The following is a 17950-nucleotide window of genomic DNA, read 5'->3' on the forward strand; positions in this document are numbered from 1 at the left end:
AATGGGATAAGCAGCCAGCATCTACACTTCACTCTCCTCTCTGAGGCAGGACTAGTAGGATCTACACAGCAAGTAAAGAAGGGTTCCACACTATCTCAGAGAACAAACACTGCTACACATCTATACTTCAAATAATACGCTTTCATCAAACACCTTAAATGCTAACTTAATTGGAGAACATCAGAATATTTGAGAATCATAAACAGGTTTTAAAATCTTGTCACAATTAGACCTGTAAGGGGCTCTGAAAATCTGGGGTGGGTGATATACTTTACATAAGATGCAGCAAGAAACCAGTTTTCCACTTCCTGAAGCCATGTCATTTTATAATATAAGCAAACATTTAGAATGTAATGTGAGGTAATGAAGGGAGTTATTACTAAAAGCATGAGGCCCAAAATCCTAAACCTTCCAAGAGGCCCACGCTCTTGTCCCGTCCTACTTACTTTTCCACAGTGATGACTGTATCGATGTTCTATTCCTCCTTCCTTTTCACCTGTGATGCAGGGGATCACATGCAGCCTTGTGCACTACACAACTCAACGACATGCCCAGACCGTTAGGCCAATTTCTCATCTGAATTTCTATGAAAATTATTTGTTTACTTTTTCCATTAGTAATTTTATCAGGCCATACCTTGTCTTATCATTGACTTTTAAGTCATGTTGAGTAACTTTTTGTTGTTTTGGAAACAAGGTCTCTATTATGTAGCCCTGGCTGTTCTGGAACTCACTATGTAGACCAGGCTGGCCAAAAAGGTATCCCACACAATGCTGGGAGGTTTTCTGTTTTCTTAAACTGGGGTTTCATCCAGGCTGGCCTCAAACAGTGACCTTGAACTCTTGATGTTCCTGCCTGCACCTCTAAGTGCTAGATTACAGGAGTGCACACCACATCCAGCTTCATGCTGCTAACTCCCCACCGCCGATGTCCTGACTCACCACAGAAGGAGGTGTCTTCAAAGAGAGGTCACAACCTATTTCTTTTTTTCCCTTGTGGTTTCCAGATCCTTTATTTTTTTATTTAATATTTTTATTTTATAATTAACTTAATTTCACATATCAGCCACAGATCCCCCCGCCCGTCCTCCCTCCTCCTATCCCCCATCCCTCTCCCTAATCCACCCCCCATTCCTACCTCCTCTAAGGCAAGGTCTCCCCTGGGGAGTCAGCCATTTCTTTATGTAGAACTTAAATTCCTAACTATAAATTACATCTTAATTATGATGTTTATTTTGCATGTTCAAACCATAGTCATTTTAAACTTGTTTGGTGATGAGAAGGAACTATGGGGTGAGCTAGACAGTGAAGGGTGCTGCTCTTTGTAGGGCTCTCTCTGGCTGGTACTTGTGATTCTTTATATGTTGTCCACTAAATAAAATCTAATGCAAGTTTAAAAACTAAAAGCCTTTATTCCCAGCACTCCAGAGGGAGGCAGAGGCAGGCAGATTTCTGTGAGTTAGAGGCCAGCCTGGTCTACAGATCAAGTTCCAGGACAGCCAGGGCTACACAGAGAAACCCTGTCTCAAAAAACCAAAAAGGAAGCTGCTCTCAAAGAGGAAGCTGGGAGGATACCTAAGCCCAGGTATTCAGGACAAACTGGTCAAAATAAGACTCTGCTTCAAAGCAAACAAACAAAAAATCATAATAAGTACTAACGGTATGTCTTTATTATTTTGATTGATGGCTTATTATTTGATGACACAAAAGAACTTCAAATAAATGTCAGAATTTTTTTTAAAAAAATCTATCTTGGGTCCTTAGTCTACTCCTATTAATGTCATTTGAACAACAGTAGAACAGTAATTTGTTTAACCTTTACAAAGCCCTACAATATCTTCATTAGTTCGGAGGTAAAAACAACCTCACCAGTAATAGAGTACTCTGAGGGCACATACATTAACGATATCCACTACATTATCTCTCATCCTCCTCTTCTTTAATGCTAGGAACAGAAGACTTTTCATATTGAGCAAGGAATGTGGCCTTGACACTTCCCTGTGAAGAGGCAGGGTCTGGAGGTGTAATTCAGTGGTAGAGGACTGCTTGTCTAGGACATATATACAAAGCACTGGGTTCAATCTCCAGTACTGGCAAAAATTAAAAATAAAATTAAAGATAGAAGGTCTGTTTTCCGAACTCCTTAAATGTGAGTAGCTCTTATGACTGATTAGCCAATACAATAGGACAATGACACTATGTCTGCTCTGAAGAGAGACCTTAAGCAGCCTGGTAGATTCTATTTCCTGTCTCTTAAAAAAGCAAACCAAGTCTAGAAAGTGTGGTTATCTTCAGAAGTCACAGGGACAGGAGATTCCAAAGAAAATGAACTACCCCGTGGGAGAATGAGAGCGCTAACAAGCCCCAGGCATCAGGTCAGAGAGTAAAGAAGCCATGCAGAAATAGATTCTCCAACACAACCAATTCTGCCAGAACTAATGGCCAAGCCACCCAAGTAAACTTGTCCCTAATTTCTGTGTGTGTGTGCGTGCGCGCGCGCGTGCACTCATGCAGGTGGAAATGTGTGCAGGTAAACACACCACCCCCTGTGCTTTTTGAGACAGGGTCTCTCACTGGGATGGGTCTCCCCGATAAGGTTAGGCTGGCTGGCCAGCGAGCCCCAGAACACCTCCTGTCTCTGCCTCTCACATACCACCCCATCCAGCAGGAGACAAATGCTTTAACAACTGTGCTATCTTTCCAGCTCAGTTTTTCTGTGTTGCTGAAGATCACTCAGGGTCCTCTGGCTTGTGTGGTGAGCACTTTACTGAAGGAGCTTTCTCTCGAGCCCTCACCCCTAATCTATAAAACCGCAGACAAAATAAGATGATTATCTTATGACTGTTGTAATATAGTTTGTTATATAACCAAGAATGATTAAAACACCAGCCTTTTGTGTGTGGGAGCAGGGGGGTTGTATGTATGTATAGATGTATGCACAAAAGACGCCATCCTTAACAATTACGGAATTCCAGCACTCAAGATCTCTGAGTTCGAAGACAGCCTGGTCTACAGAGCAAGTTCCAGGACAGTCAGGGCTACACAGTAAAATCCTGTCTCAAAAGACAATTAAGAATTCTTACAAAAATGCCATCCTCCTCCCAAATGTGGGGAACAAGTTCCATAAATATAGTGGCAGTAATTGTCAGGACAAGGGAACCATACAAGGCAGATCTTGTGTACCATTCCTCACCACTTTTTTTTCTTCCTGTTTTCAACCCAGAATCTTACAAATGCTAAGTAAGCACTCTACCACCGAACTACATTTCTTTCTTTAAAAAATTTATTTTGTGTGTATGTGTGCATGCAGAAGCCATGAAATACATGGAGGTCAGAGGGCAATCTGGAGGAGTTGTCTCTGTTCTGTTCTGTCTTTTTTCTCTCCTTCCACTATCTGAGCACCAGGAATAGAACTCAGGTCATCAGGCTTTATGGCAAGTACCTTACCTACTGAACTCTCTCTCAGGCCCCTGAGTTAAATTTCTAATCATTATGTTTGTTTGTCTTTTAAAGAAAGGGTCTCACTGTGTAGCTCAGACTGATCTGTTTGTCTGTTTTCTGAGACAGGGTCCCTCTACATAGCCCTAGCTGTCCTGGAGCTCCCTATATAGCCCAAGCTGGCCTCTAACTCACTGAGATCCACCTGCCTCTGCCTCCCCAATAATGGGATTAAAGGTGTGTGCCACCACACCTGGCTCAGGCTGGTCTTGAACTTATAATACTTCTTTCCCAGGCTCCTGAGTGCTGATACTGCCAGTCTGTGTCACCTCACCAAGCTGTCACCTTATTTGTTTACTGAAGAATAATCAATCCTTATCAGAGTACTTTTTTTGGTTTTCCTCTGTGTAACAGCCCTGGTTGTCCTGGAACTCGCTCTGTAGACCAGGCTGGCCTCGAACTCACAGAGATCCACCTGCTTCTGCCTCCTGAGTGCTGGGACTAGAGGTAGGCGCCACCATGCCTGACTGTAATAAAAACATTTAAAGTCACTAACAAATTTTTTTCTTCTTAAAGAATTTTGATCCTATTAATAAATTTAGAAAAATGGTAAAACAGGTAGTTAAAACCTGTTAAAATAACAAAACTTTAGTGGACAAAAGACTTAGTAACAATAAAGATATTATTCAAAACAAAAAATAGGTCCTTAAATAAGTAGTCAGAGGATATATTCAAGTTCTAGGACAAGCAAGTCATTCAAAGACTGTGGGGGAAGCCGGGTAGCGGCGGCGCACGCCTTTAATCCCAGCACTTGGGAGGCAGAGGCAGGCGGATCTCTGTGAGTTCCAGGAAAGGCACAAAGCTACACAGAGAAACCCTGTCTCCAAAAAACCAAAAAAAAAAAAAAAAAAAAAAAGACTGTGGGGGAAGAGGCAACAGTATCTCAGTGAAAGAGAGCTTGCGAAGCCTGTGAGAGGCCTTGGGTTCCATGCCCAGCACTAGAGGACTGCTCGCAAACTGGTGCACACCTCTAACTCCAGTATTCGGAAGGCTGCAGCAGACACAGCAGAGGTCAGTGGAAAGCCAGGGGGCTACACAATGAGATCTTATTTCTTTCTTTCTTTTTTTCCTGAGGACTGAACCCAGGGCCTTGCGCTTGCTAGGCAAGTGCTCTACCACTAAGCTAAATCCCCAACCCCAAGATCTTATTTCAAAAAGCAAACATTGACATAAAACAAAACAAAATTGAAGGCCTATTAGAACCTGAGGTGGTTTGAATGAGAATGGCCCCCATAGGCTTATATATTTGAATACTTGATTTCTAGTTGGTGGAAATGTTTGGGAAGAATTAGGAGGTGTGGCCTTGTTGGAAGAGGTGTGCCACAGGGGCAGGCTTCAAGGCTTCAAAAGGATCCCATCATTTCCAGTGTGAGCTCTTTGCCTCCTGCTTGTAAGCCATGAGCTCTCAGCTTTTGGAATGGTAATATGTATTTTGTGCCACTGTATGTTCGAAGTATATAATTTGCTTTTTGATTTTATAAGATGTTATAATTAGGAGATTGCTTTGAGTCTCAAAAGAGACTTGGACTTCAGATTTTAAAATGGTATTGAGACTATGAGAACTTTTGAAGTTGAACTAAGTGTATTTTAGCATAATGATATGGCTACAAGCCTTTGGGGACCAGGGAGTAGAATGTGATGGTCTGAATGAGAATGGCCACCAAAGGCTCCCAGGTTTGAACATCTGGTCCCTAGCTGGTGGAAGTGTTTGTTGAAGGAGCTATGTCCCTGGGGGTGGGCGCTGAGGTTTCGAGAGACTCCTTCCATTCCCAGTGTGCTTCTCTGCCTCCTGCTTCTGTATCATACCAAGATGTGAGCTCTCAGGTGTTCTGATCTGTCATCTTGATCCTAATCCTCTGACTGTAGGCTTCATTAAATGTCTTCTTTTATGAGTCGCCTTGGTCATGGTGTTATATTTATCATATTAATAGAAAAGTAACTAAGAACCATTTCAAAAGAACTCTGGAGGCTTCTGAATGGGTGTCTGCTGGAGAATGTCTTTCTGTACGCTGTGAATATATGTTGTTCCCATTGGTTAATAAATAAGTTGCTTTGGCCTATGGCAAGGCAGTTTAGAGGCAGGCAGGAAATCCAAGCAGAGATACAGGAAAGAGAAAGGCGGAATGAGAGAGACGCAACAAGATGTCAGCAGACTGGTAACGGTATGGCCTGGGTTGCGTGGCAAAACATAAATGAATAGGAATGGGTTGAGTTAAGTTATAAGAGTTAGCTAGCAAAAAGCCTAAGCCATACAATCTGTAATTAATATTAAGCCTCTGAATAATTATTTTATAAGTGGCTATAGGCCCTCAGGTGGAAGAGATTCATCCAGACCGCAGGGCCGGGTGGGACTGGAGAAACCTCTGGCTACTGGTGTCCCCTTAATCAGATGAAGACAATTTGAAAATCTATAAGGATAATGACTACAATGGATTAAAACACATCAGATGTTTATTATTTTTCTCCATTAATGTGTCCTTGTATGTTCATACAGGCATGTACTATGGTCTATGCATGCCTAAGTGGACATGTGTTAATCAAAAGACAACTTCCGTCAGTTCTTTCCTTTCACCACGTGGATCCTGGGATGGAGCTCAGGTCATCAGGCTAGGAGGCAAATGCCTTTATTGGCTGACTCATTTTGCTTTATTTGCTTTTAGATGTTTATATTTTATGTGTATGGTGTTTTCCATGCATGAAAGTATGTGTACCGTGTGAGCATCTGATGCCCTCAAAGATCAGAAGATAGCAGACAGCATCAGATCCTCTGGATCTGGAGTTACAGACAGTTGGGTGTAACCATGTGGGTGCTGGCAACTGAACCTGAGTCCTCAGCAAGAGCAACAAGAGCTGTTATCCTGAGCCATCTTTCCAGCACCTGCTCCATACTTTTGTGAGACAGTTTCACACTGTAGTCCAGGCTGACCTGGGACATACCAACAGTCTAGGCTAGCCTCAGACTCATGAATAATTCTCTTGCTTCAGCCTCCTCAGTACTGGGACTACAGGCATAAGATACTATTTTGGGCTAAATTCATAATTTTTCTTCTCTTTTTCTACCATTCATTCTCTCTCTCTCTCTCTCCCCGCCCCCATCTCTTCTGTCCCCTACCCCTTTCCACTACCCTTTCCCCTTACAAAGGGTACCTAGCACAGGCTGGCCTCTAACTCTATGAATCTGACCTTGCCACACTAAGTTATGTGGTACTGGGATCTAATCCAGGGCCTCACTGCTAGGTAAGCATTCCACCAACTACACTGCCCCCGAAGCCCTCACACTTCAGTGTTACACACTAAAAAGAAAAACCTCAGTGGTCACTTGGAGGATGCTAGGAAACAAAGGGAAAAAATAATCATTTACTTTGCTTTCTTAATTAAACTCTATCTCCAAATAATCAAATACTGAACGATAGTAAGTCTTTAGAGATACACTTGTTAATAAATGAAAGAATAACTGAATATGACCAATCTGTAATCTCTAATGAATTAACAGACCTAGTCAATGCTCACCAATATCTACTTATATCATAAAAAGATATATAATAACACATTACAGGCCTACTAGTGAAAGTTCACAAAAGCATTCATTAAAAAAAAAATTCTAAGGGTATGGCTCTAGAATACGAAAAGCCTTGGTTCAATTGCTAGTATCATAAAATAAAAGCAAAAACTTCTGTAAGTGATTACTTTTTAAAAATAAGTCCTTATCCTTTACAGACACATACTGATGTAAGAACTATTCAAAATATTCCAGGAGGAGAAACAAGGTTAAACATCCTAACCAGAAACCGTAGGCTGAGTCTAAGTATGCTGCAATTAATCACATCTGTCTATTTTATGTACACTTACAAGTTTTCTTTTTTCCTTCTTTCTTTCTTTTTTTTAAAGAAAGGGTTTCTCTGGGTAGTCCTGGCTGCCCTGGAACTCACAGAGATCCATCAGGCTGAATTAAAGGTGTGACCACCACCATCCACCAGAGGTGTTCTTAGTGTTGTCCATGAGAAAAGAACAGGACTTCACTGTACTTTCATATTCTTTATAATCTGTTCTTTCCTCAACACTTATTTATGATATTAGCTACAGGAGGTCAGGAGAACTTGGAACTTATGAAGCAAGCCTAAGAATTAGAGCATAAATACAACTTAATCATAGGAATAAAAGTTAAAACACCTGCATTAGGCAAATAAGAAACGTAGGTATTAGTCCTTTAAAAATGCTACTTTTATCAGAATACCAAAACTTATTACCGTCCAGTCCCCCGTCCCCGTCCCCACCACCTCTTTCCTGTCTCCATTCTATACACTCACCACTTTCCATCTTTCTTTGACCAAGATTCCAACACTGAGGATGTCTGGCTGCTCTCCTCCCCCACTCATTGCAAAACACTGATGTGGTAAAACAGCTACACCGGCATCTAGCTCCCAAGGGTGGTTTCCATTTAATCTAAAACAAAAGAAAAAAGCAGCAGCAGAGCTAGTTAACAAATAACATTCTAGCCTCGAGATGCTTATTGATTAATTAATATAGACATTAATTGCTTCCTCAGAAGGGTAGGGGACCCCCTACAACTACATTCGAAAAACTGAGTAACATACATGATCTTGAACTTGACTGGTCTTGAACTCACTCTGTAACCCAAGATGGCTTTGAACTTGTGGTTCTCCTGCTCAGCCTCCTAATTAACTGTATCACAGGCATGCCCTACCAGACCTGGCAATGGCTTACAGTTTAATAGGTTTAGAATATAATTTAATATCATCAAAGCTAATAACACTTAATATTTTATTACATTCATTTATTTATTTACATCACATGCGTGTGTGCATGTGCGTGTGCGTGTGTGTTGGTACATGCTCGAGTGGAAGTCAGAGGATAACTTGCAAGAGTGAGTTCTATTCTTTTACCATGTGGGTTCTAGTGACTGAACTCAAGTCATCAGGAGTGGCAGCTAGCACCTTTACCTGGTAAGAAATCTCACCTAAATCTTACAAGATGCACTTCAAATGCACAGTGATTCTTTATGTAGGCAGAAAAAGGCTGTGACAAAACGCTATATGATATTGTTTTTTAAAAGAAGAAAAACAGTAAAAGAATAATATACCCATAGAAAATAAAAAGCATACAGCCTAATGAAGATGGAACAATAACTTACTCCATGAATAAAAGAGAAACGTATCAGAGTGATGTTAACATGTTGCATGTGTGGAAGCCAGAAAACAACCTTGGATGTCATCCTCAGTGTATTGGCTAGTTTTATGTCAACCTGACACAAGCCAGAGTCATCAAAGAGGAGGGAGACTCAATTGAGAAAATGCCTCCATAAGACCCAGCTGTGGGGCAAGCCTGTAAGGCATTTTCCTGATCAATGATTGAGGGGGAGGGCCCAGCCCATGGTGGGTGGTGCCATCCCTTGGCTGGTGGTCTGGGTTCTATAAGAAAGCAGGCTGTGCAAGCCATGAGGCGCAAGAGGTCAGCAACATCCTCCGTGTGCTCTGCACCAGCTCCTAGCTCTAGATTCCTGCCCTGTGTGATTGCTGCCTGATTTCCTTTGATAAGGAATTGTGATGTGGGAGCATAAGCTGAATAAACGCTCTCCTCCCCACATTGCTTTGAGCATGGTGCTTCATCACAGCAACAGTGACCCTAACTAAGACACTCAGGAACATCACCTTTGAGACAGAGTTTTTCACTGGCCTGGAGCTCACTGATAGGCTAGACTGGCTGGCCAGCAAGCCCAGGCATCCTTGTTTCTGCCTCCCCAGCACCGGGTTACGAGGCAAGAACCACCATGCCCAGCAGTTCTACGTGAGTTCTGGATATAAACAAGGGTCCTGTGCTTGGGAGGCAAGCGCGTTACCAACTGAACTGTCCTCCCAATTCAAATACTGCTAACAGAAAAAGGCAAGGTGAGGAAATGCGTTTATGGTACGCTGCCTTTTATGTAAAAGAGAGGTAAATGTTGATTCATTAAACTGCTTTTATTTAAAAGAGAAAAAGAAAAGAACAAGGAAGTTAAGTCAAAAAGCAATAAAATGATTCTTCATAACAGTAGGCAAATTTTCAGTAAACGGCCGGAAAGCAGACATTTTAGCCTTCACTGGCTATATATTGTCAGAATCACTCAACACTAAGGAAACCAGACAAGGGCCACCCTCAGCTACATATCAAGTTCAAGGCTAACCTTGTCCTTGGCTAAAATCTGTCCAGACTCTGAAAGACAATTTTTCTCATATTTGGTTTGATTTTTTTAAAAATTTGTTTAGTGCACCCAAATGGCAGCTAATTATCTGTAATTCCACCTCCAGGGGATCTGATGCCCTCTTCTGGCCAAAAAAAACTTGAAGGCTTGACCTTTGGGCCAGCTAGATGGCTCTGTAGTGACAGCCAGGCCTAATGATTTGAGTTCAATACCCAGGCCTCATGTAGTGGAAGGAGAAAACTGACTCCTAAGTTGTCCTCTGACGATCACACATGGGCAGTGGCACACGCATACACACACACACACACACACACACACACACACACACACACTCACACACTCACTCACTCACTCACTCACAAATAAATGTAACTTTAAAAAATTTAACATCAATTTCTAGCCATCCCCTCTCAGGATTCCTAAACATAAGCAATACCAACCTAGTTCCTACTTCTCTTCTTAGCCAAGAGTGAGTTTCTTTCAATAGGCACTTGATCTTACTGGTTTTACAATTCTGAGAAGGGGGAAAAAAGATTCAGTTTGAGGTAAAAAGTTAATTAGCAAACATACTTAACAATATTGAACTGTTTACTTCAAAATGTTTAAAAAAGCAAACATGTATACTTTAGCACAACAAAAAATAAAGTTTAACTAGGGAGTGATGGTACACACCCATAATCCCTGAATTTGAAAGGTAGAGGTAGACAATCAGAAGGTCAAGGCCATCCACACCTATATAGAGAGTTCGAAGCCAGCATATATATATATATATATATATATATATATATATATATATATCCATAAATTTACACTTTAAATGAGATTATTAGATAATACTATAGAGAGGAATTTTCATTACCTCACTCTAAATTTAAGAGAAGAGCACAAAATAAAATGGTATTGCCAGTGTAGTCCTTCATAACTCTGAAATTAGTCTAAGAATACACACATGTCCCACTTACAAAAACGTGGAAGATCTAGACTCCCTAAATGATAACCAAACCAAATGAAGAAGCTTATTTGTTTGTTTGCTTTTTGGTTTTTCGAGACAAGGTTTCTCTGTGTAGCCCTGGCTGTCCTGGATCTCGCTCTGTAGACCAGGCTGGCCTCGAACTCACAGAGATCTACCCGACTCTACCTCCATGTGCTGGGATTCAAGGTGTGCGCCACCACTGCCTGGCAATGAAGATACTTCTAAAATAACTCTCAATTAACTCTATCTCCTGCTATTGATCATTTCCCTCCCTTGAGGATTTAGCTGGATCTAGTTTCTTGCCTCTAATTAAAAGAACACAGCAAAAGTGACGAAAGTTATTTCCTCTCTGTCTCTCCATTTGCTTACCACCATGAAGCATATGCCCTATACACCCATGGGAAGGACCACCTGGCAGAGATGAAAGCAGCTTCTGTAAAAAAACTAAGGTATCAGTACTAGCAAGGAACTGTCCCATGAGTTTAACAACTCACAAGAAACAGAACCTTCTATCAGTCATGAGAACAACCTGGATCCTTCCCTTGTTTTACCCCATGCTGACGACAGCCTACCCTGACTACTGCCCATCACCCATCCAGACAATGTTCCCAATTGGATTATACTCAAAGTGCTGACCCACAGACACTGTGAGATCAATGGTTGAAAACACCAATTCTTGAAATGGGCACTGTGGCACACATCCTAAGGCTGAGACAGGAGGATCTTGAAGGCTTACTTGAAGTAGAAAGTCAGATATCTCCAGCAATAGATGATAACAATACACCAGGCTTCAATTATATGAGGCGATGGTTTCTCAGAGTGCATGAGTACAGGTTCCTTTTCAATCTACATCAGAGATAGCTGAAAAACTATACAGCATGGCTATAAAACCAATGCTGTCAACAACTATATTGGACTCATTTTTTAGTAAGACTAACACCATGAAGACAAGTCAGAGCAATAGCACTATTTTCAAGAGAATTATTGAATGAATTTCTTCCTGGAAATACTCTTTTGTTTGGTTTTTTGAGACAAGGTCTCTCTACACAGCCCCAGCTGTCCTGGAACTCATCAAAAGCCTGCCCAACCACCTCCAGCTCTGGCAACAGTCTTAATGACCTAAACTAGAGAGTAAATCTCATGGCAATACATTCTGACAGCGACGCTTAATCTGGACATGCTGACAAAACAGACCCAAACAGGATCAAAATATGCAAAATTAAGATCAACTTGTAAATGTAAAGGAAGGTGTGGTCTAAAAAGAAGCATTCAAAACATTTGCTAGATAGCAAATGACTGAGGGAAACAGCAAATTAGTAAGTAAATTCTGACAGTGTCCGTCCTAGACTACAAAGCTCTGTCAGATGAAGGCCATATCACAGTCTTCTCATCTTCTGAATAACCAAATCATGAACCTGCAGTGAATCAATAGGTACTTGGAGCTCAAAGGAAGAGCTGCATGTGATTCTAGTCACACAGGTTTACCTAGTTACCTAAGACTAGATACAAGTAGAACAAAGGAAGAGGCACAAAGAGGCACACATAGAAAAAGAATGTAAACAACCATCAGTCAATCCCAGTTGTCAGGTGGGACAGACAGCTAACAGCTGGAGCTCACTGGCTGGCCAGCCTGGTACACCAATGAGCATCAGGCTCAGTGAGAGACATCATCTCAAAACCTACAGTGGAAACTGGTCAACACACAGAGTAAGAGATTTAGAGTTTTCAGCACTAAATGGCATGTTCATATCTATCCCTCCCTTCGAGATTCAGGGATCTTCATGGACGAGAGGCAGAAACTGTAGGAGCCAGAGGTGGTGGTGTCTTCAAGGAAACTTTTTCTAGACAAACCAGGACAGATGCACATATGAACTCAGAGATTTTGACATGTGCAAGACCTGTGCAAGGTAAAGCCAGACAAAATTCAGCTTGGAGGAGTATATGAAGTCCTTCCAGCCTGAGCAGCTGATGAAATGTGCTGGCCTCTGGGAGAGGGAGTCAGTTTTCTTTAATGGTAGGACCCCTGATATATCAACCACCTCCAGAACAGGCCCCACATCTGAGACCAGTTGGCCAACACAACCTGAACTCTGTGGATTTAAAAGAGAGAAACTGGGAAGGGGGAAGAGAGGAAGAAGGGAGGGAGAGAAAGAAAACATGAAGTTGGGTGAGTAGGTAGGTGGGAGAAATTGGGAGAGGAGGTGAATTCCCAAACAATTAATAAAAACATTATTTAAAAATATTAAGGTAGGAAGCAATATAAGATGATACTCAATGATGGCTTCCACACCCACATACACATACACATACGCATACCTACATGAATGCATATATACACCCAAACAAATTCAAACAAACCACACATACACAAACATACTAAAAAGAGGAGGAGGAAGGGGAGAGGGAGAGGAGGGAGAGGGAAGAGGGAGGAGAAAAATGAGAAACAAAGCATAAATCCAGGTTAGAGCTCCAGCTCAGTGACACATACAGCTCATTTTCCCAGAATATATAAGGCCCTCAGATGGAGCCAGAGCACCACAAAAACACAAACTGTATCAAATAAAATGATGAAGAGTGTCATGGTTTGAATGTAAAATGTCACCCACAGATTCATGTCTCTTGGTCCCCAGATGGTGCTATTTTGAGAGGTTGTAGACCCCAAAGGGATTGGAGCCCAGCTCTCCTTGGGCCTGGTCCTTGAGGTTTATAGCCTGGTGTCCCATAATCCAGGGCCACTAAGTCACCCCTCTGGGCTTTCTCCACCCTGGTGGGCTGTATCCCTTCAAATCATAAACTAAACAAACCTCTTGTTCAATTGCTTCTCATCAGGTGGTCACAGAACAAGAAAATGAACTGACACAGTTTCATCTAAGAAGTGGACATAATATTGCAGTGAATCTACTGTCTTCTAATTCTAGGGATGCTCCTTGAAACAGAGGCTAAGGGCAAACTACCTAGATTGTTGGGTCCATTACTTCTCCATGTCTCATTTTCTTCATCTACTGAAGAAAGGAGTAGGTTGTTTTTCCATTACTGCCTAGACCATTACAGTACCCTTACAGTGTACTCTACAAATTTGCCTTTAAAAAAGCTAACAATGCTACTCAGCAGAGAAAAACAATGAAAGCATGAAATTTGCAGGCAAATGGATGGAACTAGAAAAAATCATCCTGAGTGAGGTAACCCAAACCCAGAAAGACAGTTATGGTATGTACTCACTCATAGGTGGATTCTAGATATAAAATAAAGAACAATCAGACCACAACCCATAGAACCATAGAGGCTATATATATAGCATGGAGGTCCCTAGGACGACTGTGGCTTATAATAAATTTCAGTTTTACTCAATTATTGAAAAAAATTAGCCAAATGAATGGAAACACATGAACTATGAACCAAAGGCTGAGGGGCCCCCAGCTGGATCAGGCCCTCTGAATAGGTGAGACAGTTGATTGGCTTGATCAGTTTGGGAGGCAACTAGGCAGTGGGACCAAGTCCTGTGCTCATTGCATGAGTTGGCTGTTTGAAACCTGGAGCTTATGCAGGGACACTTGGCTCAGTCTGGGAGGAAGGGACTGGACCTCCCTGGACTGAGTCTACCAGGTTGATCGCAGTCCTCGGGGGAGGACTTGTCCTGGAGGAGGTGGGAATGGGGGGTAGGCTGGGGGTAAGTGGAGGGGGTGGGAGGGGGGAGAATAGGGGAACCCATGGCTGATATGTAGAACTGAATGGTATTGTAAAATAAAATAAAATATATATATATATATATATATATATAAAGCTAACAATGGTTTCTAAGTGTTAATAAATGGCATATAGAAAGTGTTTACCTCTCACAGAATTCAACACACTGTGCTCAATAAATATTGCAGTAACATGTAATATGTCATTTTGCAAATTTCTTAACTTATAGGAACAGTCACAGTCACATTCACAAACACAATATTAACAAAACAGTCTCTGTATTGCTTGACTACTAATAAAAAGAACCAATTGGGTTTGCATGCAAGGCCAAAAACTGAAACCTATTACATAACTAGTACTTGTCAAATTCCTATGAAAATGTTTTTATCAGAAGAAAATTGTTGTTTTATACTATGCTTAAAACCTGAATTATAGCAATTACATTATATTTATACTGCATATTATATTGTATATGTTATATTTTTGCTGTAAAAAAATTTGTAGAAAACTTTAGTTGATCAAAAGAAAATAAAGCCAGGTGTGATGGCACACGCCTATAATCCCAGCACTCAAGAGGCAGAGGCAGGTGGATCTCTGTGAGTTACAAACTAGCCAATGCTACTCATTGAGATCCTGTCTAAAAAACCAAACAACAAAAGAAAAACAGAGAGAGAGAATAGAAACACACCAATGCTATCTACTATGGAAAAAGTATAATTACTTTCCAAGTATGTTTTCACCTGAAGGAAATTTTGAGTACCCCTTCATAAAATAAAGGACACATTATTTCAGTTGGCATCAAAGATATTTTTTGGAAAATGTTTCCTTATATTAGCATATTTTAATTAAACAAAATAACCAGTTTCATTGTGATATTTTCATACATATTTAATGTATTTCTCTCATATTCACCTTTCTCCAAAGACTCCCCCTACTGAAGTCACCTGATTGTAGCTCAGGCTGGCCTTGAACTCACAGCGATCCTCCTTCCTCAGCCTCTTAAGTGTTGGGATTATAGGTATACACCACCATACCCAGCTCCAAAGACATAACAGTAAAAAGTGTGGGCTCTTGTACACTGCTGAGGGTACACTTTAAATACAACTCTTGGTCCAAATGACTGAAGATGTGCTTCTCTGTAACATCCCAATTCCTTTCTTAGGTATGCATCCCAGAAAAACTCTTGGTCACCAGGATAGATATGGAAGTGATCACAGTCATGTTAGGCACAACCTAAATGCCCAGCACAGGGAAAATGGATAAATTCTAGCATATTCCTATGGTAAACAGTCTTATTAGTTTCCTACTGGTGCCCTAAATGAAGCTGCAAAAATGACCCACACTTGTAATCTTGCAGTTCTGAGTGTCAGAAATCCAGAATTTCACAGAATTCCACTGTGGAAGCAAGGCTATGTTCCCTCCGGAAGCTCTAAGGGAAACTTTTTCCTTTCCATCTTTGAGAGGGTGCCTGGACTCTTTGCCTCATGCTTTCATTTCATCTTCAAAGTCACTGATGTAGCAGCACCTTGATAACACAGCCTCTTATGTTCTCAAACTCTCTCTTCCTCCCCCTTCTCCCTCCCTCCCTCTTGTTTTTCTCTTACAAAATACACATGCTTTCCATTTATGAGGGCCTTATGATTACACTGGACTCACCAGAATAGCCAAGGCCAATCCTCCTTTGCCAAAGGCTTTAAAGGTTTAAATTTAATCGCACCCGCAAAATCCCTTCTGTCACCCAAGGTAACTTATTTATAGGATTCATGGATCAGAATGTGAATATCTTGGGGAGTGGCATTATTTTATTTGCCACAAAGACCAAACTAAAATATAAATTAAAGAAAAACAACACTACATACTGAACAATGTGAGTCTCATAAATGCTTGAAAACAAGACAAAGATTTCACAAGTCCATTAATATAAAGCTCAAGAAGAGGCTTGAGAGATGGCTCAGCAGTTAAGAGCACTGGCTGCTCTTCCAGAGGTCCTGAATTCAATTCCCAGCAACCACATGGTGACTCACAACCATCTGTAATGAGATCTGGCGCCCTCTTCTGGCCTGCATGAATACATGCAGACAGAGCACTATATACATAATATAAAAAAAGCTCAAGAAGAAATAACCTAACTTATGTTAAAGAAGTCACAAATATAGGTAGGAAGTTTAAAAGGAAAGTAAAGACATGATTATCATAAAAACTGGACACCTTTGGAGTAAAGAAGATGTATGAGATCAGGAACAGGCTTCTGAAATGCAACATTCTTTTTAAACACTTAGGTATGCAATTATCTTAAAACTATATATATTTATGCATGTGCTTTTTATGTTCTATAATTAATAGCTCATAAAAAGAATAACAATAAATAATAGTTATGTAAGCCAGAGGCAAAGGCAAGCAAAGCCAGACAAGAATGGGTTAAGGTAACCATCTATGCAACAGTAAAAAGCCAGTTAACCTGAGAGCTGAATATTGTGGACAGAAATCTAAGTCTAGAATAGATAGTCTTAGAAGCTCAGACACAATCTACAGTGTCTTTTTTATATTTTAATAATTATTTTATTTTGTGTGTATGTATTTAGCATGCATTTATTATGTCTGCATACCATGTGTGTGCCGTGCCCCTGGAGGCCAGAGACAGCCAGCATCAGATCCTCTGCAACTGGATTGTGAACAGGTGATTGTGAGCTGCAATGTGTGTACTGGGAATTGAACCCAGGTCCTATAGAGAGCAGCCAGTACTCATAACTGCTGAGCCATTGCTCCAGCCCCAGCAGACACTAAATTTTCTTTCTAATACATTAAATTTCTTGATGTTGAGACCTTTTTATTCATTCAGTTCTACTAATTTTTTAATTGAAAAAATTTTTGGTGGGTTGGGTACTTGGGGACCTGTGGTGGTATTGTGTTCCCCAAAATATTGTGTACTCTAATAAATTTATCTGGGGTCAGAGAACAGACAGCCACTAGATACAAAGGCTAGAAAATGGTGGCACTCACACCTTTAATCCTAGCATTCCAGAGATAGAAATCCCTCTGGATCTCTGTGAGTTCAAGGCCACATTGGAAATAGCCAAGCATTGGGGACACACGCCTTTAATCCCAGAAAGCCAGCCTTTAATCCCAGGGAGTGGTGGTAGAAAGCAGAAAGATATATAAGGCGTGAGGACCAGAAACTAGAAGATTTGGCTGGTTAAGCATTTGGCTGGTTCAGCATTCAGGCTTCTAGCAGCAGTTTCAGCTGAGAGCCATTGGGATGAGGACACAGAAGCTTCCAGTCTGAGGAAACAGGACCAGCTGAGGAACTGGCAAGGTGAGATAGCTGTGGCTTGTTCTGTCTCTCTGATCTACCAGCATTGACCCCAATAACTGGCCTCGGGTTTGATTTTATTAATAAGAACTTTTAAGATACATCTACAGGGACCAAATCCAGAATACTGTATAAGTGCTTTACCACTGAGCTACACTCCCTCAGACCTTATCTTTGTGTTCCCATTATACTGACATAAAAGTCTTTCAATAAATGTTTAACAAATGAAATGTCTTTCATTTCCCATGTAGTTGAATAAAATTAAGTAGTTCTAGCTGGGCAATCCC

General features: G+C 41.0%; 1 protein-coding gene across 10 annotated transcripts in view; it reads right to left on the bottom strand.

Annotated features, from left to right (window-relative positions):
* The window catches only part of Ttbk2 (tau tubulin kinase 2), a 132888-nt gene that overhangs the window by 96679 nt on the left and 18259 nt on the right, over nt 1-17950 (bottom strand). For 9 of the 10 annotated variants that reach the window (XM_042276029.2, XM_076570461.1, XM_076570457.1 and 6 more), the window contains 2 exons: nt 10137-10210; nt 7805-7940 (listed from right to left, as the gene is read on the bottom strand). In XM_042276029.2, the coding sequence (XP_042131963.1) occupies nt 7805-7940; nt 10137-10210 (210 nt within the window). Of the gene's footprint in view, nt 1-7804; nt 7941-10136; nt 10211-17950 lie in introns of those variants that run through there. The other variant, XM_076570460.1, reaches the window with a different exon arrangement.

Source organism: Peromyscus maniculatus, chromosome 4 (assembly GCF_049852395.1).
Source record: "Peromyscus maniculatus bairdii isolate BWxNUB_F1_BW_parent chromosome 4, HU_Pman_BW_mat_3.1, whole genome shotgun sequence".
NCBI classification, from domain to species: domain Eukaryota; kingdom Metazoa; phylum Chordata; class Mammalia; order Rodentia; family Cricetidae; genus Peromyscus; species Peromyscus maniculatus.